This window comes from Carcharodon carcharias, chromosome 19 (assembly GCF_017639515.1).
Source record: "Carcharodon carcharias isolate sCarCar2 chromosome 19, sCarCar2.pri, whole genome shotgun sequence".
In the NCBI taxonomy this organism is placed as follows: Eukaryota; Metazoa; Chordata; class Chondrichthyes; order Lamniformes; family Lamnidae; genus Carcharodon; species Carcharodon carcharias.
The window spans coordinates 150,253-172,465 of NC_054485.1; the positions used below are offsets into that span (position 1 = coordinate 150,253).

General features: G+C 41.5%; 1 protein-coding gene across 2 annotated transcripts in view; it reads left to right on the forward strand.

Moving 5' to 3' along the window:
- The window catches only part of tmem39b (transmembrane protein 39B), a 115,754-nt gene that overhangs the window by 80,446 nt on the left and 13,095 nt on the right, over window positions 1-22,213 (forward strand). For both annotated transcript variants that reach the window (XM_041212089.1, XM_041212088.1), the window contains exons 7-8: window positions 17,046-17,233; window positions 18,540-18,660. In XM_041212089.1, the coding sequence (XP_041068023.1) occupies window positions 17,046-17,233; window positions 18,540-18,660 (309 nt within the window). The remainder of the gene's footprint in view (window positions 1-17,045; window positions 17,234-18,539; window positions 18,661-22,213) is intronic.

Genomic DNA, 22,213 nt, shown 5'->3' on the forward strand with positions numbered 1-22,213 from the left:
GTAATGTTACATATCTGCCAGAAAAGCCATGCACAAAAAAGGGGCTGTAAGACATAGCTCGATTACATAGTTAGCACACAAGCTCTTTTCTTTAGTTCGATATATTAGTTGCTTTCGATAAGATGCCCCATAATCAATTCATAAATAAGTTCAGAGCATGTGGAGTTGAGAGACAGGTTAATTGTTTGATCTATGTTAATTTTAGTTTGTTACAATAAAAGTCTTAAGAAATGTAATCGTGTCTACCAGTTACCATTGGTCATTTCGGAAATTCATCTCTTTTTAAAAACTTATTGGTCTCTGTGGAGATCGTAATAATTGCCAGAGAACTGTTGAATTTTTTTTTAATTCATTCATGGGATGTAGGCATCGCTGGCTAGGCCAGCATTAATTGCCATCCGTAATTGCCCTTGAGAAAGTAATAGCGAACTGCCTTCTTGTACCGCTGCAGTCCATGTGGTGTAGGTACACCCATAGTGCTGATAGGGAAGGAGTTCCAGGATTTTGATCCAGTGACAGTGAAGGAACGGCGATATATTTCCAAGTCAGGATGGTTAGTGCCTTGGAGGGGAACTTCCAGTTGGTGGTGCTCCCATGTGTCTGCTGCCCTTGTCCTTCTAGATGGCAGTGGTCATGGGTTTGCTGTCTAAGGAGCCTTGGTGAGTTCCTGCATTGCATCTTATGGATGGTACACACTGCTGCCACCGTCCATCGTTGATGGAGAGTATTAATGTTTGTGGATGGGGTGCCAATCAAGCGGGCTGCTTTGTCCTGGATGGTGTCAAGCTTCTTGAATGTTGTTGGAGCTTCCCATAGTTCCTGTTTTTAAAAAGGGGGATAGAAAGAAAGAATAGAAGAACACCTAGAAAAGAAAAATATAATAATGAATAATCAGCATGGATTTCAAAAAGGAAAATCTTGCTTGAACAATGATTTTTTAAGGGGGTGTTAGAGAATAGACAAAGGTAATGCAGTAGATGTTGTTAATCTGAACCTTCAAAAAGCCTTCAATAAAGTGCCCCATAATCAATTAATAATTAAGGTCAGAGAATATGGAGTTGGGAGACAAGTGGCAGAATGGATTGCTAGCTGACTTGAAGACAAAGCAGGGAGTGGGAGTAAAGAGTAGTTATTCAGAGTACCAGAAGGTGGGAAGTTGTGTTCCACAAGGATCAGTGTTGGAACCACTGTAGTTCATAATTTACATGAATGATTTGGACTTTGGAATCAAAAACGTAATTTATAAATTTATGGATAATACCAATTTTTTGGAGGGGGATAGTTAATACTAAGGAGGACATTAATAAGGTTGCAGAATAGGAAGATAATTGACAAATGAAGTTAAATACAGTGTTAGGAACTAGATATAGTTTTAAGTAAATTATATTTATATTTGTGGGTGTTAGGAACAAGACATAGCTTTATGTTTAATTTATACTTCTTATTTGTATTAAGAAAGGTGAAACCTGGGTTTGCTTTGATTTTAGAGGTTTTTTTTGAGATGGGGCTGGAAAGTCTCCAGGCCATGTTTGTATACTGTTATGATATGGCAGGTGGTAATTGCCACGCTTACCAAATCCCAAAGGGAAACTTGGCCAAACTATCACAACGATTTGCAATTTGTATTTTTATTACAAAAAGGCATGTACACTGAAGTCAGAAGTAAAGATTCTACAATCGCTTTTGGAGATTTTAAATATTAAATTAAAATATTTATTAACAAAAAAATGTAAACACACAAGATTACAGTTATACAGTTAAATTTAGTCTTCTAACACTTCCCAAAAGATTTCTACCAGGCTAGATTCCCAAATAAACACCCTTTTCCAGGCAATAGTCCAAATAGATTCTTAATCTATAAACCATCCAGTAATGGATGGCACCCACTGTTGCTACTAGAAAGATATTTCACAATTTCTCTCTTCCTCTCACTCAACAATGGAAATCAAAGGCTATTGTTTTCTGGAACAAACAAGCACTTCGCTGGGAGGCTGGAGGCTGCTTTTCACAGATCTGTTTTTGCACAGCCCACCTTTCAAGATCTCACATGGCCACTCACCTCATTCAATCTATCCTTAAATATATTTTCTCCTTTTTGACCTTTAAATCCATTGTTCTGAACTTTCTTTGGAAGTCATTTTTCCCAGAATATAAAAATCTTCCATGCTGTTATCATGGCCAGCACCTTTGGGATAAATTACCTTAGTAACTTTGCTTATTCATTTATGATTTTTGCCAGTTGTAACACTTCCTGTTATGCCTCTTTTGAAATTCAAACGCTCCTCACTTATCTCCTAATGCAAATTCCCATGCATACTGTATCTACTGGAATCTCATCTTAGCTTGTCCATCTCCATTTCAAAAAGCCTGCATTTATACCTAACCCCTTTGATGATTTAAGCCCTGCATCTAACTGTTTTCAGCTTAATTAAATTAGTCACACACATACACATAGTCCCCTAAGCCTGCTTCAATATTCCACAGTAATATTAGGAAAAATGATGTTCTCGTTACAATACATGCATTTTTAATGAGGTTTTACGACTCTTGAGATGGGTTGCCAAGGGATTAGTAGTTTAAGGAAGTTCAAACAAACACAAAAAGCAGGAAAAAAACATTGCCTGGAAAAACATTACCTGGAAAAACATTACCTGGAAAAACCTAGTTCTGTCAAAGGGCCATGAGGACTCGAAACGTCAACTCTTTTTTTCTCCGCTGATGCTGCCAGACCTGCTGAGTTTTTCCAGGTAATTCTGTTTTTGTTTTGGATTTCCAGCATCCGCAGTTTTTTGTTTTTTGTTTTTAGGAAAAAAACATTGTTGCCTAGCAACAGGGGATTAGAGAGAGACCCACAGAGACACAGGGAGAGACAGAAAGGCAGATTTTAGTTCAGCCGGTATGTGTATATCACAGAGTGAAGACAGAAAAGGTCTAAGACTCTCTCTAGCTGGAAATGATGCCTGACTGCTGAGGAAATGAGAGCCCTGAAGTCATACTGACTCAAAATGTCAACTCTGTTTCTCTCTCCACAGGTGCTGTCAGACCAGCATTTTCTGTTTTTATTTCAGATGTCCAGCATCCGCAGTATTTTGCTTTTATCATTCTGTTGAGGAAATGAGTTTAAGTAACCCATATGTATTGCTCTAAAGTTAAAGTAATAGTGAATTTAGAGTGGGATTTCTGGATATCTCAAGAGCGATACCAATTGTGGAAGGACTTCTAGTGAATGTTCAGAAGTCTACTGGAAAAGAAACCTCTTTTCAACTGAACCAGCTCTACCCTTGGTATGGGAATAATGGTACTTTCACTGGAGTGTTGGGTCTGTAAGGATATTGCTGGGATAAAAGGGATAGCATAAGTTTGAATAATTCTTTCCTTTAGGTCTGTGTTGAAATCTTTCCAACCTTTTTGTTGTCCAGTGCAATATAGTTAATGTTTCTTGTTCAATAAATGTTTTATCTTTTTGTTAAAAAGTCAACAGGAGACTCCTATGAATCTGTTTCAGTAAGTACCATCCATGTTTAAAAAAAAAACTATGGTCTATCAAGCCAGGTTTTATTTTGGGATCTGACTTGTATGCGTCAACAGATCTCTGAAGGCGGAGGGGCACATTAGTCGGGTGGTGAAAAAGGCTTTTGGGACACTTGCCTTTATCAATCGAAGCATAGATTACAAAAGTAGGGAGGTCATGTTGGAGTCGTATAGAACCTTAGTGAGGCCACAGCTGGAGTACTGTGTGTAGTTCTGGTTGCCACATTATAGGAAGGATGTGATTGCACTCGAGAGGGTGCAGAGGAGATTCACCAGGATGTTTCCCGGGGTTAAACATTTAAGTTATGAAGAGAGGTTGGATAGACTTGGGTTGTTTTCATTGGAGCAGGGAAGACTGAGGGGCGACCTGATCAAGGTGCACAAGATTATGAGGGGCATGGACAGGGTGGATAGGGAGCAGCTGTTCCCCTCAGTTGAAGGGTCAGTCACAAAGGGGCATAAGTTCAAGGTGAAGGGCAGGAGGTTTAGGGGGGATGTGAGGAAAAACTTTTTTACCCAGAGGGTGGTGGCGGTCTGGAATGCGCTGCCTGGGAGGGTGGTGGAGGCAGGTTGCCTCACATCCTTTAAAAAGTACCTGGATGAGCACTTGGCACGTCATAACATTCAAGGCTATGGGCCAAGTGCTGGTAAATGGGATTAGGTAGGTAGGTCAGTTGTTTCTCACGTGTCGGTGCAGACTCGATGGGCCGAAGGGCCTCTTCTGCACTGTGATTCTGTGATCTGTGATACTGTGACTTGTCCAGTAATAATATCAGCTGGGGTCATAGCAACAGATAAATGTGAGGTCGTACAATTTGGTAGGAATAGGGAGGTCACTTATTACTTGGAAGGTTTGAGTCCAGCTTGGGTAGAGGAACTATGGGATCTGAGTGCAAAAGTAACAATCACTAAAAATTGCGCCACAGGTTAACAAGGCCATAAAATGAGTAAACTAAGCACTGGGCTTCATTTCTGGAGGGTTAGAACTGAAAAGTAGGAAAGTTATGCAAAACCTCTATCAAACTTTTGTTAGACCACACTCATGGAGTTACTATGTGCAGTTCAAAATGTACGACCTCACATTTATCTGTTGCTATGACCCCAGCTGCATATTATGAAAAAGATATCGAGGAACTGGAGATCTGCAGAGAAGATTCACAAGGCTGATACCAGAATTACGTGGGTATACATATCAGAAAAGATTTGGCAGGGTGGATCTCTTTTGTGTTAAAAGAAGAAAGCTGAGGGGTGACCTAATGAAGGTCTGTAAAATTATGAAAGGTTTTGATAGAGGGGATACAGAGAGCGTTTTCACTGGTGGGACGAGCATAACTAGAGACCATCAATATAAAATAAGGAATTCGGAAGCCACTTCTTCACCCAAAGAGTGGTGAGAATGTAGAATTCACTACCCTAAGGAGTGGTTGAAATGAATAATATAGATGTATTTAGGGGGAAGCTTGACAAGGATATGAGGGAGATGGGAATAAAGGGTTATGATAGATTTAAATGAAGAAAGATGGAAGAAGGCTCGAGTGGAGTGTAAACGTCACCAAGGACTGGTTGGGCTGAATGGTCTGGGGTCTCTGTGTCCTGTGTAATTCTGTATGTGTGACTTTGAGGTAAACTTGCAGGTTGTGTTTATTCCCACGTGCCTGCTGCCCTTGTTCTTCTAGATGTTAGTGGTCCCAGGTTTGTAAGGTGCTTCGAAGGAGTGTTGGCAAGTTGTTGCAGCTCATTTTTAAAATGGTACACACTACTGCTATTGGATGGAGGGAGTGGATGTTGAAGGTAATAGATGGGGTGCCAATCACGTGGGCTGGTTTTGTCCTGGAGTAGTATGAAGGTCCAGCTCAACTGAGTGCAGTGATACAGATTGTTTAAACTCTGGAAACATGGTAAGTGAGGAAGGAAGCCCTGTTCTTATATTTTACAGAACATGGAGTGATCTGAGAGAGGGAGCCAAAGACAGTAAGTCCTGAGAGCTGAAGCCCAGAGGTATTGATTAGGTGAGCAGATGCAATGTTGGCATTTATTTCGAGAGGACTAGAATATAAAAGTAGGGATGTGCTCCTAAGGCTTTATAAGGCTCTGGTCAGACCACATTTAGAATATTGTGAGCAATTTTGGGCCCCATATCTCAGGAAGGATGTTCTGGCCCTGGATAGGGTCCAGAGGAGGTTCACAAGAATGATCCCAGGAATGAAAGGCTTAACATATGAGGAACATTTGAGGACTCTGGGTCTTTACTCGATGGAGTTTAGAAGGATATGGGGGGATCTGATTGAAACTTATAGAATACTGAAAGGCCTGGATAGAGTGGGCGTGGGGAAGATGTTTCCATTAGTAGGAGAGACTAGGACCCGAGGGCACAGCCTCAGAGTAAAGGGAAGACCTTTTAGAACAGAGATGAGGAGAAACTTCTTTAGCCAGAGAGTGGTGAATCTATGGAATTCATTGCCACAGAAGGCTGTGGAGCCTAGGTCATTGAGTGTATTTAAGACCGAGATAGATAGGTTCTTGATTGGTAAGGGGATCAAAGGTTACGGGGAGAAGGCGGGAGAATGGGGTTGAGAAACTTATCAGCCATTATTGAATGGCGGAGCAGACTCGATGGGCCGAATGGCCTAATTTCTGCTCCTATGTCTTATGGTCTTATAGGTAGTTGGTTGGTGAGCTTTATCTCTCTAAACTGGGGCACTGATTCAGACTGGTACTGGAGAGAAATTTAAGATTTTTTATTAAATTTATAGCTTAGTTAAACTCCTTAATATAACTATGAGTATTCATTGTGATATTTCTAAACTTGAAACCAAATTAGTTAAATAAAACACAACAAAGATAGCAGGGCAGGTAATGTTTACAGCTGTAACATGTGGGAGCTGTTAGACACTTATGTGATCTACAGCAACCACATCTGCAGTGAGGAATTTCGACTCAGAGTTGATGAGCTGGAATCTGAGGTTTGGACACTGCAATGCATCAGGGAGGGGGAAAGTTACCAGAACAATTTATTCCTGGAGGCAATCACACCCTTTAGGCTAGGTACTTCTGATTTAGCCTGTGGTCAGGGACAGGAAGGTGTAACTGCAAGTGAAGCTGATACGGGGATCCAGAACGTAGCAATGAAGGGGCCTCAGCCTTGTACTTGTCCAACAGGTTTGAGGTTCTTGCACCCTGCATGGATAAGAGCTGGAGCTGCAGGGAGGGTGAGCAAAGTGACCACAGCACTGTGGTGCAGAGAACCATTCAAGTGGGGGGGTAGTAAAAAGAAATGTAGCTGTAGCAGAGGACAATATAGTTGAGGGGGGTAGATCCTGCTCTCTGCAGCCGAGAGTGAGAGTCCCAAAGGCTGTATTGCCTGCCCAGTGCCAGGTTTAAGGACATCTCCTCGAGACTGGAGAGGAACTTGAAGTGGGAGGGGCAGAATCCAGTTGTCGTGATGTACGTGGGCACCAATGACATATGTAAGACTAAGAAAGAAGTTCTGTGGCAGGGGTGAGAGCAGCTCGGGGAGAAATTCAAAAGTCAAACCACAAATGTCCCAACCTCTGGATTTACTACCTGAGCCATGAGCAAATCGGCATAGAGTAAATGAGATCAGAGAGTTGAACGTGTGGCTCAGAGATGGTGTGGGAGAACTGGGTTTCGATTCGTGGGGCACTGGCACCAGTACTTGAGAAAGAGGGAGATATACCATTAGGACATTATTCACCTGAGCAGTGCTAGGACCAGTCAACTTGTGAATCATATAATTAGGGCTGTAGGGAGGGCTTTAAAACTAAATAGTGGGGCGGGGTGTGGGGGTGCGGTGGTAGAGGGTTCACATGAAGGAAGATTTGGAAAGTTAAACAGAAAGGATGAATCAATAATGCAGGGTAGCAATATGAGTAATTATGATCAGTGTGACAGGAAGGAGCAGGGTATAGAAACATAAGAGTGCACCAGCAAATAAGGTCAAAGTAGAGAAAAAGGGTAAAAATACAGCATTAAAAGCTCTTTATCTGTATGCACACAGCATTCATAACAAGATGGATGAATTGATAGCACAAATAGAAATAAATGAATGCGATATGATAGCCATTACAAAGACCTAGTTGCAAGGTGATAAAGGCTGGGATCTGAATATTAAAGGATTTTTAACATTTTGGAAGGACAGAAAGAAAGGAGAAGAAAGTGGGCTTGTTCTGTTAATAAAGGATGAGATCAGTACAGTAGTGAGAAATGAGCTTGGTTCAGAAGATCAAGATATCGAATCAGTTTAGGCGGAGATAAGAAATAGCAAAGGGAAAAAAAACATTGATGGGAGTAGTTCTAGGCCCCTTAATAGTAGCTACACTTTAGGACAGAGTATAAATTAAGAAATAATGGGGCTTGTAAGAGAGGCATTGCAATAATTGTCGGTGATCTTAATTTTCATATAGACTGGACAAATCAAATCTGTAGCCTGGAGGATGAGTTCTTAGAGTGTATTTGGGACAGTTTCTTAGAACAATACATTCTGGAACCAACCAGGGTGCACGATATTTTAGACTTGGTAATATGTAATGAGATAGGATTAATTAATGACAGCGATCATGGTAAAGGATCCTCTAGGCAAGAGTGATCATAACATGATAGAATTTCACATTCAGTTTGAGGGTAAGAAATGTGGATCTAAAACTTGTGTCTTAAACTTAATTAAAGGCAATTATAAGGCTATAAGGGCTGTTAGCTGAAGTGGACTGGGCAGATGGATTAAAAGGTAAGATGGTAGGGAAGCAGTGAGGTAAGATGGTAGGGAAACAGTGACAAACATTTAAGGACTTATTTCATAACTCTCAACAAAGGTATATTCCATTGAGAAAGAAAGATTCTATGAGAAGGATGCAGCATCTGTGGCTAACTAAGGAAGTTAAGGATGATATCAAACTGAAGGAAAAACCATACAGTGCTGCGGAGATCAGTGGTAGGCCAGAAGATTGGGAGCACTTTAGAAACCAGCAAAGGATGACTTTAAAAATATAGAGGGAGAAATTTCTCATATGAGAAAACTAGCAAGAAATATAAAGACAGACTGTAAAAGCTTTCACATATATATAAAAAGGAAAAGATTAGCTAAAGTGAGCATTGGTCCTTAGATGGTGAGACTAGGGAGCTTATGGGAAACAAGTACATGGCAGAGACTTTGAACAAGAATTTTATATTTGTCTTCGCTGTATAAGAAACAAAGATCGTCCCAAGAACAGTAGAAAATCAGGAGGCAAAAAGGAAGGAGGAACTTGAAATAATCTCTGGAGAAAAAAGTACTGGGAAAACCAATGGGGCTAAAGTCTGACAAGTCCCCGGGTACTGAAGGTCTTAAAGGAAATGGCAGCAGAGATAGTGGATGAATTGGTTGTAATCTTCCAAAATTCTTTAGGTTCTGGAGAGGTCCCAGTGGATTGGAAAACTGCAAATGTAACACCTCTATTCAAGAAAGGAAGGAGACAGAAAGCAGGAAACTGAGGAAAAATTAGCTCAAAATAAATCATTGGGGGAGGTGGTGGCATGGTGGTATTGTCACTGGACTGGTAATCCAGAGACCCAGTGTAATGCTCTGGGGACCTGGATTTAAATCTCACCATGGCAGATGGTGGAATTTGAATTAAAAGTCTAATGATCACAAAACCACTATTGATTGTTGTAAAAACCCATTAGAGAAGGAAATCTGCCATCCTTACTTGGTCTGGCCTACATATGACTCCATCCTTGCCTGGTCTGGCCTACATGTGACGCCAGATCCACAGCAATGTGGTTGACTCTTAAACTTGAATTTCCAAAAGGCATTTGATACAGTGCCACATAAAAGGTTAGTGCACAAGATAAGAGCTCATGATGTTGGGGGTGATATGTTTGTGTGGATAGAGGATTGGCTAACGGACAGGAAACAGATTGGGATCTACGGATCATTTTCAAATTGGTAAGCTGTAATTAGTGGAGCGCCACAGGGATCAGTGTTGGGGCCTTAACTATTTATGATCTATATTATTGACTTGGATGAAAGGACTGACTGTATTTTATGATCTATATTATTGACTTGGATAAAAGGACTGACTGTATTGTAGCCAAATTTGCTGATGGTACAACGATTGGTAGTAAAGCAAGTTGTGAGGAGGATGCAAAGAATTAACAAAGGGATAGAGATTGGTTAAGTGACTGGGCTAAGATTTGGCAGATGAAGTATAATGGGGAACAATGTGAACTTGTCTACTTTGGCAGTAAGAATAGAAAAGCACTATTTAAATGGAGAGAGACTGCAGAGTGCTATGGCACAGAAGAATCTGGGTGTTGTAGTACATGAATCACAAAACGTTACCATGCAGGAACAGCATGCAATTAGGAAGGTAAAGAGAATGTTGGCTTTTATTGCAAGGGGGATGGAGGATAAAAGTAGGGGAAACCTTGCTATAACTGTACGAGGCACTGGTGAGACCACATCTAGAGCAATGTGTACGGTTATGGTCTCCTTACTTAAGATGGGATATACTTGCATTGGAAGCAGTTCAGAGAAGGTTCATGGGACTCGTTCCTAGGATGATGGGCTTATCTTATGAAGAAAGGTTGAATAGGTTGGGCCTACACCTATTGGAGTTCAGAAGAATGAGAGATGATCTTATTGAAACATAAGATTTTGAGGGAGCTTGATAGGGTAGATGTTGCAAGGATGCTTCCCATCATGGAGAATTTAGAAGTAGGTGGTGCAGTCTAAAATTATAGAGCCTCCAATTAAGATGGAGATGAGGAGAAATATTTTCTCTCAGAGGATCAATAGTCTTTGGAATACTCTGCCACAGAGAGCAGTGGAGTCTGAATCATTGAATATAATAAAAGTTGAGTTAGATTTTTGATCGACGAGGGAGTTGAGGGCTATTGGGCAGGAAAATGGAATTAAGGCCACAATCTGATCAGCCATGATCTTACTGAATGGTGGAACAAGCTCAATGTGCTGAATGGCCTACTCCTCCTATTCTTTATGAAAAGGACTTTAACAGAGGAGAGGGAGACAGATGAATTGAGAGGAAGTTCAAGAGTTTGAGACCTCAGTGACTGAAGGCATGGCTATCAGTCAGTGGTGAAGAGAAGAAAGTGATGGAGGATGTTATGACCCAGCAGCTGATAAAGCTGAGTTCTTTAAAAATCCAGAGGGAAACTTTAAACAACTGTCATAACCTATATTTTTAAGTGATTATGTTTGAGATGCAACTCTAAATTCAAGAATCAGACCACCGGTTCTTAAGAGGTTTTATATTAAACTAAATGAAACATTTTATTAAGTTACAACACATTGAATACATTTTCATGACTAAAAATTACTATCATCATAACTATTAACAAATTCCTAAACTAATCTCCATTAAGGTAACAGCAACCCATAGACTTTACCAGACATCAGGCAGCGAATTTTCACCTTAGGAATTCAAAATGAGGTTCCTCTCACTTTGGTTCCTGTGGAGTCAGTTGGAGGCTTACAGCTGCTTTGATCTTACATTGCCTCTGCCTTGCACACATGAAAACTGCTGAAGTTATATACCCAGAACAGCTCATTGAATGTAAATTCTCATTGTATCACCAGCCTCTTTGAACTCCACCTCTCTAACAATAAAACCCCTTTCATATTACCAATTTGCTTAGTAATATAAACATATTGCTTGGTCTCTGCTCGCTAGGTGCCAGATTTCATTCCACCTCTTGAATACTCTATTCAAAAACTGCAAATCACTCTACCCCTCTTACACCTCAAAACTAGTAAACATCAAAGCACCCAGACTAGCTGACTTCAATCCAATTAAGACACAACCACAGACTAAACCTCTATTTTAAAAGAAAAATATTTTCCAATATTATATGCATTAATTGCTTCATGACAGGGGATAGATGGGTAATGATACATAAGTGATCAAAATCAGAAATGGAAACTTTGCATGGGAGGTGGAGGGGTGTATTGTAGTAATGAAAGTTGCAGAGATAAGATAGGGGAAAGTATCAGAGGAGATTAACACAAGGCTGAGAAGTTTAAATTTTGAGGCACTGGATTCGGAGTGTCTCAAGTTAGCAAGGATTGGGATATGGACAGAACAGGTCTTGCAAGATAGAACATGTGCAACAAAACATTGGATTACAGTGCTGTAAATTGAAAAACTGGCTAGAAGAGCACTGAAATAGTCAAGTCCAGAGATTACAAAGGCATGCTCAAGGCTTTTATGACACAGGTCTGAGGCACAGAATTTGGAACAGTTAAATGATGTTTGATCCGTGCATGCAGAGCGATAACAATTGATGTGACTCACTGGCAGCGTTTGCTTAAAGTTGGCAATTTATAAAATACAATGACTCCAATGGATTGGAATAAGCAGCAAAATACACCACTAAACTCAGTGGAGAAGGTAGGGGAGGTTGCGGAGCAGAGATCTTATGCACAAAAGTGGGGAATGGGTACTAAAATGCTTTGGAGAATGAAAGTAGTGGCTATGGACCACCTGTGAGGTTCAAGGAGGATGCAGTTGGGAAAAAGAGCAGCAGCCAAAACTGATACAAAGAAATCCAGTGAGATTCGACTCCCTCCCTGTAGTTCGAACAGTTAAATCGGTCTGATTGCCTGAAGAAACCTAGTGGTAGTGATTCTCTCAGGTCAACTGTCAATCAAAGGCAGTATGTGATTGACTCAACCACAACCAACGGATCAGATCCAAGCTCTGCAGTCCTGCCACATCCAGTCATGAATGGTGGTAGACATTTAAACAGCCAAGTGGAGGGGGAGGCTCCATGAATATCCCCATCCTCAATGATGGGGGAGCTCAGCACATCAGTGCAAAAGACAAGGCTAAAGCATTTGCAGCCACCTTCAGCCAGAAGTGCCATGAGGATGATCCATCTCAGCTTCCCCCTGAGGTCCCCAGCATCAAAGATTCACTGCACATGATATCAAGAAATGGCTGAAGGCACTGGATACTGTAAAGGCTATCAAGCATGACAAAATTCTGGCAATACTTAGCAAAGACTTGTGCTCCAGAACTAGCCGCACTCCTAGCCAAGCTGCTCCAATACAGATACGACACTGGCATCCACCTGGCAATGTGGAAAATTGTTCATGCATGGCATGGCCTGTCCACAAAAAAGCAGGACAAGTTCAACCCAGCCAATTACAGCTCATAAGGCCATAAGACCATAAGACATAGGAGCAGAAATTAGGCCATTCGGCCCATCGAGTCTGTTCCGCCATTCAATCATAGCTGATAAGTTTCTCAACCCCATTGTCCCGCCTTCTCCCCATCACTTTACTCTCGATCATCAGCAAAGTGTTGGAAGGTGTTCATTGACAGTGCTACCAAGCGGCACTTACTCAGCGATAACCTACTTCCTGGTGCTCAGTTTGGGTTTCGCAAGGGCCACTCAATTCCTGACCTCATTACAGTCTTGGTCAAAACATGGACTCACCAAAACTCACCAAGGCTCCTTAGACAGCACCTTCCAAACCCACGACTGCTACCACCTTCAAGGACAAGGGCAGCAGACACATGGGAACATCACCACCTGGAGGTTTCTCTCCAAGTCACTCACCATCCTGACTTGGAAATATGTCGCAGTTCTTCACTGTCTCTTGGTCAAAGTTTTGGAACGCCCTCCCTAACAGCACTGTGGGTGTACCTACAGTGTACTGCAGTGGTTCAAGAAGGCAGCTCACCACTACCAACTTATGGGAAATTAGGACTAAGCAATGAGTGCTGGCCTAGCCAGCTTTGCTCAAATCCCATGAATGATTAAAAAATGGACAAAAGAGCTTAACTCAAGCGGTGAGGTGAGACTGACTGCCCTTGACATCAAGGCAGCATTTGACCAATTGTGGCATCAAAGAGCCCTAGCAAAACTAGAGTCAATGAGAATCAGGGGAAACCTCACCACTGGTTGGAATCATACCTAGCTCTAAGGAAGTTCGTTGTGCTTGGTGGAGATCAATCATTTCAGTGCCAGGACATCACTGCAGGAGTTCCACAGGGTAGTGCCCTGGGCCCAACCATCTTCAGCTGTTTCATCAATGACATTCCTTCTATCATAAGGTCAAAAGTGGGGATGTTCACTGATGATTGCACAATGTTCAGCACCATTTGTGACTCCTCAGATACTGAAGCAGTCCATGTCCATATCCAGCAAGACCTGGACAATATTCAGGATTGGGCTTAAAAGTGGTATGGCACATGTGCACCACACAAGTGCCAGGCAACAACCATCTCCAACAAGAGAGAATCTAACCACTGCCCCTTGACATTCAATGGCATTACCATCGCTGAAATCCCCACTATCAACATCCTGGCAGCTACCAATAACCAGAAACTGAACTCGGCCAGCGATATAAATATTGTGACTACAAGAGTAGGTCAGAGGCTAGGAATTCTGTGGCAAGTAACTCACCTCCTGACTCCCCTAAGCCTGTCCACCATCTACAAGGCACAAGTCATGCAAAAAGCTCGACACAATCCAGGACAAAGCAGTCCATTCAATTGGCACCCCATCCACCACCCTAAATATTCACACTCTCCACCGCCGATGCACAGTGGCAGCAGTGTGTACTAACTACAAGATGCACTGCAGCAGCTCACCAAGGCTCCTTTGACAGCACCTTTCAAACCCACGACCACTACCGCTTAGAAAGACAAGGGCAGCAGATGCATGGGAACACCACCATCTACAAGTTCCCCTCCAAGCCATACACCATCCTGACTTCACTGTCGCTGGGTCAAAATCCTGGAACTCCTTTCCTAACAGTGCTGCGGGTGTACCTACACCACATGTACTGCTGCGGTTCAAGAAGGTGACTCAACATCACCTTCCAAGGGCAGTTGGGGGTTGGCAATAAATTCTGGCCTAACCAGCGAGGCCCTCATCCTGTGAAGGAATTTAAAATATCAGAAAAGTCCCTGAATATTTCATTTCTAATAAAGTATTCACCAGCAATGCCCCTTTTTCTGTTTCTGTGGATTGTTAGGTGGACCCTGTGGTACATGAATAAAGTTTTCAATCCATGTTCTCATTATCTGCCTGTATCCAAATTGCTGATGTACAAGGTCTTGTTGTTCTGATGAAGGCTTTATCCATCCACTTATAAACCCGCAAGCCCATGAAATTCAGTAAAGAACAATCCTTTAAGTAATGTATGCAGAAAGAAAGAAAAAGACTTGCATTTATAGAGCGCTTCACACATCTCAAAGTGCTTCATAAACAATGAAGTATTTTTGAAGCACAGTCACTGTTGTAATGTAGGGAACATGCCAGCCAATTTTGCACTCAGCAAACTCCCACAAAAGCATAATGATTAGATAATCTGTTTTTATGATGTTCATTGATGTATAAATATTGGCCAAGACACCTGGAATAACTCCCTGCTCTTCTTCGAAATAGTGCATAATGAAATTCACTGTTTGTGGGACCGGTTTGTTGTTGGGGCAGTGTGTGAGTTGTTGTCTGCGTCGCCTGGTTTTCAAGGCCTGTAATTTTTCTGAGGCAATCACTAGCTGAAAGAGAAACTAAAACTTCAGGTTTCTGAGAGAAGGTTGAGTGGGGGGGGCGCGGGGGGGTTGGTGTGTAACTTTGGATTGATGACTGTGACATCAGATTTCTGGGAAATCACACTGTGACCTGAGGTTGCTAAGGAAATGGAGGCTGATTAAATCCAAAAGGAAAGCACAGAGCTCTCAAGGATCGGATTTCGGCAGGAGACCAGATCAGCAGACTGTGGAGAGTTGTAAGGAAATCTGCCAGCTGTATTTAGCAGCAGGGATAGAGAAATAAAGTTACTACCACAGCTTCAGTTATTTTACCAGAGCTGGCCATGCAGTGCACTGGGGTGTTACTGAGTATTCGGATGAAAGTGACTCTGAGGAATCCATGCCTTCAAGACTGTCGTGAACTGGGATAAGGAGGTTCTGCAGAAGTTTGCCCTTTTGGTGACAACCGTATCCATGGAGCTTGGATGGAGTAAAGCTGCTTCCGGAGGCGACTCAATGACCAAACCTTGAATGAAGGCATAGTGGTATTGTCGCTTGACTAGTAACCAGAGACCCAGGGTAATGCTCTGGGGACCTGGGATCGAATCGCGCCATGGCAGATGGTGGAATTTGAATTCAATAAAAATCTGGAATTAAAAGTCTAACGATGACCGTGAAACCATTGTTGATTGTTGCAAAAACCCATCTGGTTCACTAATGTCCTTTAGGGAAGGAAATCTGTCGTCCTTACCTGGTCTGGCCTACATGTGACTCCATGTGGTTGACTTTTAAATTCCCTCTGAAATGGCCTAGCAAATTACTCAGTTGTATCAAACCACTACAAAGTCACGAAAAAGGAATGAAACTGGATGAACCACCCGGCATTGACCTAGGAACCGGAAACAACACGGGAAATTGCAGCCCTGTTGACCCTGCAAAGTCCTCCTTTCTAACATTTTTAACATCTGGCTAGTGCCAAAATTGGGAGAGCTGTCTCACAGACTAGTCAATCAACAGCCTGACATAGTCATAACTCACCAAGGCTCCTTAGACAGAAGCTTCCAAACCCATGACCACTATCACCACCATCCTGACTTGGAAATACATTGCTGTTCCTTCACTGTCGCTGAGTCAAAATCCTGGAACTCCCTTCCTAACAGCACTGTGGGCGTACCTACACCACATGGACTGCAGCGGTCCAAAAAGGCAGCTCACCACCACCTTCTCAAGGGCAACTAGGGATGGGCAATAAATGCTGGCCCAGCCAGCGAAGCCCACATACCGTGAATGAATTTAAAAAAAAGCTGTGGTGGCATATGTGCTATGGGGTTGCCAGTAAATCTGTGGGATCTATCTTTGTTGCATTGGCTATTTATGGTGTAGTTTATGGTTTCTGCTGAATACAATTTGCCTGTTAATTCATGTTTAATTTATGTTGATTTTGGTTTGATTGTTAAAATACAAGTATTAAAAAGTGAAACCATGTCCATCAGTCTCTTCCATTGTAATCATATGGTAAGTTTGGTTCTTATAGTTTATTAGTCTCCATGGGGATCGTAACAAGTGCCATTGGATCTTTTTCATCCACCAGACCACACAAATGAAGCATCAGTTTAACATCTTATCCAATAGATGGCACCTTTGACACTGCAGCACTACTTCAGGACTCGGCCTTGATTTCTGTGATCAAGCACTGGAGTGGGACTTGAACTCAGAACCTTCTGACTCAGAGGTGAGAGTGCTACCAACTGAGTCATGGCTGACACATGAAAGGACAAAGTTGCCTGGGTTTGGGAGACCATAGTTTGGAAATCCCTGGATAAGGATAATCTGTCCCCAAATCAATTCTGGGTAATGGCCTTTTGTAGATAAATGTTTCCGAACTCATTTTATTCCTCATTCAAAAATAATCCTATGTAACCTAGCACAGTATTTTGCTTTAGGTGGAAAGATATGTTCTTTTGTGTACTTTTTAGTTTCTCCTATAACTTATATATTTTGTGCTTTTGACAGAGTACACAATATTACGATAAAAGGTGGTCATGCGAACTTTTTATCTTAATTTGGGTCAGCACTTGTGTAATACTAACAAGGCATCTCTTACCACCACGGTATTGTGACTTGCTGCATAAGGCAGCAGCACATCTGGGTAGCTGGCAAAAAGTAGACCCTGCTCTCTGCTCTAATGTACTTCAGCATCCGTAAGTAGCTTTTTTTATCTCTGCACATTATATTTTGATTGCTTTTGTTATTAAATATGAAGTGCTGCATCTCACTCAGTATTCTTTGAAGAATGTTGACCAGAGCCATACCTTGCTTTTTGTATTAAGTGTTATAAAATCTTTGCAATATAATGAACAAAGACTATATTGTCATTGTGAGCTGAATTTTGCCCTTGATGGGCAGGGTGAGCCCGACCGACTCGGCGGCGGGCGGGCAGCCAATCACCGCCACCGAAATGGGCCCCGCTGCCATTTTACGTGGGTGGGCCAATTAAGGCCCGCCTAGCATGTTGCCCATTGGGAAGCGCTATGCGCTCCCTGTGTGGGCAGGTGGGGGAGGGGGGATTCCCCAGCTACTAGAGTGCGCTCTTTTATGCATACACACGAAAGGGCGCGTATCTCCCTGAGGCAAAGTGCTGCCCCAGGGAGATCGCTGAAAGGCAGTGAAACATGAAAAGTAAAAGAAAAATTTAAAAATCGTTAATTTGTCCCCCTTGTGTGAAAATGTCACACGAGATGGGATATGTTAATGAAATACACAAAAACTTTATTACACGTTTTTAATTCTGATATCAAACCTCATCCCGCCACCGGATGAGGTTTGTAAAAAAAATCACTTATCCGGCTGCCCATTGGGCCTGTGCGCCGAGCCAAAGTTCACACGGGCCCCTCAAAATCCTGGTCGATTGGTCACTTAACGGCCTTAACAAGGCCTATAATTAATGGCGGGCACGCGTCCCGCTGCATAGCGCACCCGCCGACCTAAACATCGCGATGCCACGTGCTGGCATCGGGACGTTCGTGTGACATTTTAAGCACTGATGTGCAGGCCCCGCCACCCGCACGTCAGCCAGAAGATTCAGCCCTTTGTATTTACTATGGCCATGTACGCAAATCTTCACCTTATTTAACATGCTACATAAAGGAAATTTTTTTGTCATGCCTTTCCAAAATCCATTCCAGTGGGGAGAAAATAAAACTAGTTATTACCTTACTACCTTTAATAATACATACCTTTTTGTAATCTCGTACATGAAATAAAAGCAGTTCTGCAACAAATATACTTCAAGAATATTAGAAGGGGTATATTTCATTAATAAGCTATTTTGCAGCCATTGAAACTGAACGTTAAGAACTTTGTAGAAAATCATCACAAATACAATGGAATAGATCAATAATGAAAGTTGAATTCTGACTCGTTGCTATAGATTGGAAAAGATGATGATTGTGGATTTTGAAAGTTTTTTATTTACAAAGTACAAACAGTGTACAATTTTTCTTCTAGCTGGTCAGAAGAGTATATGTGGCCACAAGGCGTGTTAGTAAAACACAATAAGAATGTGTACAAAGCAATGGGAAATTACAATGTGGCAATCCCTTCAGATGTTTCACACTTCAGATTCTACGTAAGTATGAAAAAACATTTTAAACTTTCACTATCAATGTAAAGATAAAAGTCATATTAAAAATCAAATGTTTACAAAGAAGTCTTAGCATTTTATAAATGTGGATCGTTGGAGTAAGTGGCTTCAAGAATTGCTGAAACTTGAATGAAAAATATCGTTAATCTTACATGTTTTACATCTGGTTGTTGATTTTTATGACATTGTTCTCCCTTGTAATTCCATTGTCTTGATGTCGTGGGTCATAAACATTCATGCAAAATGTGACTTGCGCATTAGATTTTATGGTAACTAGGAAGATCTTTGAAGGATCATGCTTATTGATTCACCATTTTTTTTCCTAGCCAATGCCCTTGATTCTTATTATTTAGACACATAACTATATACTCGAGTAATAATCTATCTCATGTCTAAGTTGACCCCTGACTTTTGGCCAAAATACCCTTAATTTTTTGTTACGATCCCAGCTGATGTTACTACTGGACAAGTCAGATCCCTGGATGGAACCTGGCTTGGAAGATCCTAACTTTTTTTTTGTTTAGGAAAATGGAGAGTGGCTACTGAATGGAGTCACAGAGTCTGTTGATGAACTTTTAACAAAAGAATAAAACATTTATTAAACAAGAAAAAGATGAACCATATTACACTACTCCTTCACCCACAACTATACCTTTGCAGGTATATACAGATTTGTAAGAATAACACAAGTTACAAAAAACTATCTTATATTCTGATGTACACAGTAAGATTACAGTCCATATAAACCAATAGGGACCTGTGGTCAGGCACACCACACTCCAAGATCAAGTGACAGATGCCTCCCCAATCAGATGCTATGGATCTCTCATCAACTGCCCCCAGACATTTGTTACACCATGAGCCAACCAGTCTTGCTGAACTCTATGTTTCTCCCAAGGGTTTCCAATCTTAATCCTCAAAGTTTGCGCCTTGGAATTTTCTCCCAAGCTACACTTTCATTTGGATGTCTTCAACAAGGATCCACCTCCAAGGTTTCAACCTCTCCCTCTGATGCTCCCCTGGATTGCCACATGCATTCAAACTTCACCTTCCATGCACTCTCTCAGGTACTCGGCCATGCCAATAGAACACCCCTGCTTCACAGGCCCGTAACACGGTTTCACCGACCTTTGGCTGTCTCCTCTGGTTTTCTGGCTTCTCGCAAGCTCATTTTGTCTTGATTCTGCTCCCCACAGCTTTCTCTCTTTAATTCAGAACCTTTGCCTCTGCTCTTAAACTTCACTGAACAGGATCTTGTTCCAGATTCATGCCCTTGTCCAATGACTTAACTTAGAGGTCTTCTTGGGGCCTTTCTCCTTTTCCTTTAGTACCAGTTCCCTCTGCCAGTAGACTGCTGACAACTTATTATCTCCCTTGATATCCAGAACTCACTTGATATTCACTGTTACTTTAAATTTAGAACAATTCATCTATGATTCTTAGAGTTATTTTCCTCAACAGTCTGCTAGTATGTCCAGCTAGAGAGACTTAAACTGTTCCCTTCACCTAAAAGCATAATCACCAACTGATTTCAAACTGCTTTGTTTCTTTGTCTCTGTGGGCTCCCTTTTGTTAGGCAACAGCTATTTTGCAACTTTGTTTGAACTTCCCTAAACCACTTCAAGGGCTTTAAAACCTCATTAAAATGCAGGTACACAAACAAACCCACAGACTTGCTGGCTCCAATCATAGAGAAAAACTCTAAATGAAACTAGACTCAGGTTTCACCCTATTAACCCACAAATAAAACATATAAATTAAAATTAAACTTAAAGCTACAGCTTATTCCTAACACACACAAATACACATATAATTTTCGTTCCTAACATTTTCAATTATCTTGTGTATAAATTGACCTCCAACTTTTGGCCAGAAACTTTTTATTTTATTCATTCATGGGATGTGGGCGTTGCTGGCTCAGCCAGCATTTATTATCCATCCCTAATTTCCCTTGAGAAGGTGGTGGTGAGCTGCCTTCTTGCACTGCTGCAGTCCATGTGGTGTAGGTACACCCAAAATGCTGTTAAAGAGGGAGTTCCAAAAGTCCAAATTCTCCGTACTTACCACTCGCTAGCCGCTGAAGTCAAACTCGCCCTGATGCAAACCTAGTCATTTTAGCTCTTCATGTCTGCACAGAATAATACAAATACCTTTTTGTTCCTTTTGTGATAGTTTTGGGGCGGGGTTGGTGGGAACAGTCTCCGACCAGGCAACTCTGATCAGTTGGTGCACCACTGTAAACAGGTTGCGAAATGATGGGAGAGGGTGAATTTCAATCCCTCAAATATTACTTGTGTATAAGTCGACCCCCTACATTTTGGCTAAAAATTTGGTTTCAGAAACTCAACTTTTACACGAGTGTGTACGGCATATTGTTTTTAAATCATCAAAGGGCAAAATTAAAGAACGTCAAAATTGATGCTTTGGAATGTGTGTTTAAACTTTTAAAAAATGATTGCTAATCTTCATTGGTGGAGGTGGATAATTTAGTATCCCTTGTAGTTTATGCAAGCTGGTTACCCATGGCAGTGCTGTAAGAAATGCAATAATTTGGCTATGAGTTATTAAAGCACACCAATAGCAGGATTACAAAACAAAATGCTGCAGATGCTGGAAATCTGAAATAAAAACAGAAAATGCTAGAAATACTCAACAAAATCAGGCAGACCTGTGGAGGGAGACAGAGCTAACTTTTCAACTCGATGACCTTTCATTTGAACTGAGGAAAGGCAAATGTAATAAATTTTGAGCAAGTGAAAGGGGGGTTGTGGGATGGAAAGGAAGAACAAAAGGGCAGATTTGTGATAGGGTGGAGGGTATGAGAGATTAAATAATAAAAGGTTTCATGGTACAAAAGCCAAAAGGGGTGGCAATGGGACAGGTAAAGAAACTAAAAACGTGTTTAGATGAGACGTGAATAGCTAGATAGCAGGCGTCGGAATGCAAAGTGGAGGAATAAAGAAAGAAACGAGAAAAAACTGAACCAGCAAAAAAAAAAAGAAACAAAATGGAGACTGAGATTATGATCTAAAATTGTTGAACCCGGATCTTGAGTCCAGAAGGCTGTCAAATGCCGAGTCAAAAAATGAAGTGCTGTTCCTTGAGCTTTCGTTGAGCTTCATTGGAAGCTTGTAGCAGACCATAGACAGAACATTGAGTGCGAACAAGATAGAAAATTGAAATGACAAGCGACAGGAAGCTCAGGATCATGCTTGTAGATAGAATGGAGGTGTTCTGCAAAGCAACCACCAAGTCTATGTTTGGTTTCCCTAATGTAGAAGGGACCACATCGTGAGCAATGAATAAAGTATACTAAATTGAAAGAGACACAAGTAAACTTATATCCTTTTACCCTGCTCCAATATTTTCCCTCCACCTGGGTCCCGGCCAGACTCATCCAACCTTTTTGGGGTGGGGGGGCCCATTTTCATTTTTTTCTCATTAAAGGGGCCATTAAGTAGATTTTAAAAAGTTACATGAAGTTCCAAAAATTGTTGAGTAGTTGAGTATAAAGAAAAGAAACAACTTGCTGAGCAGA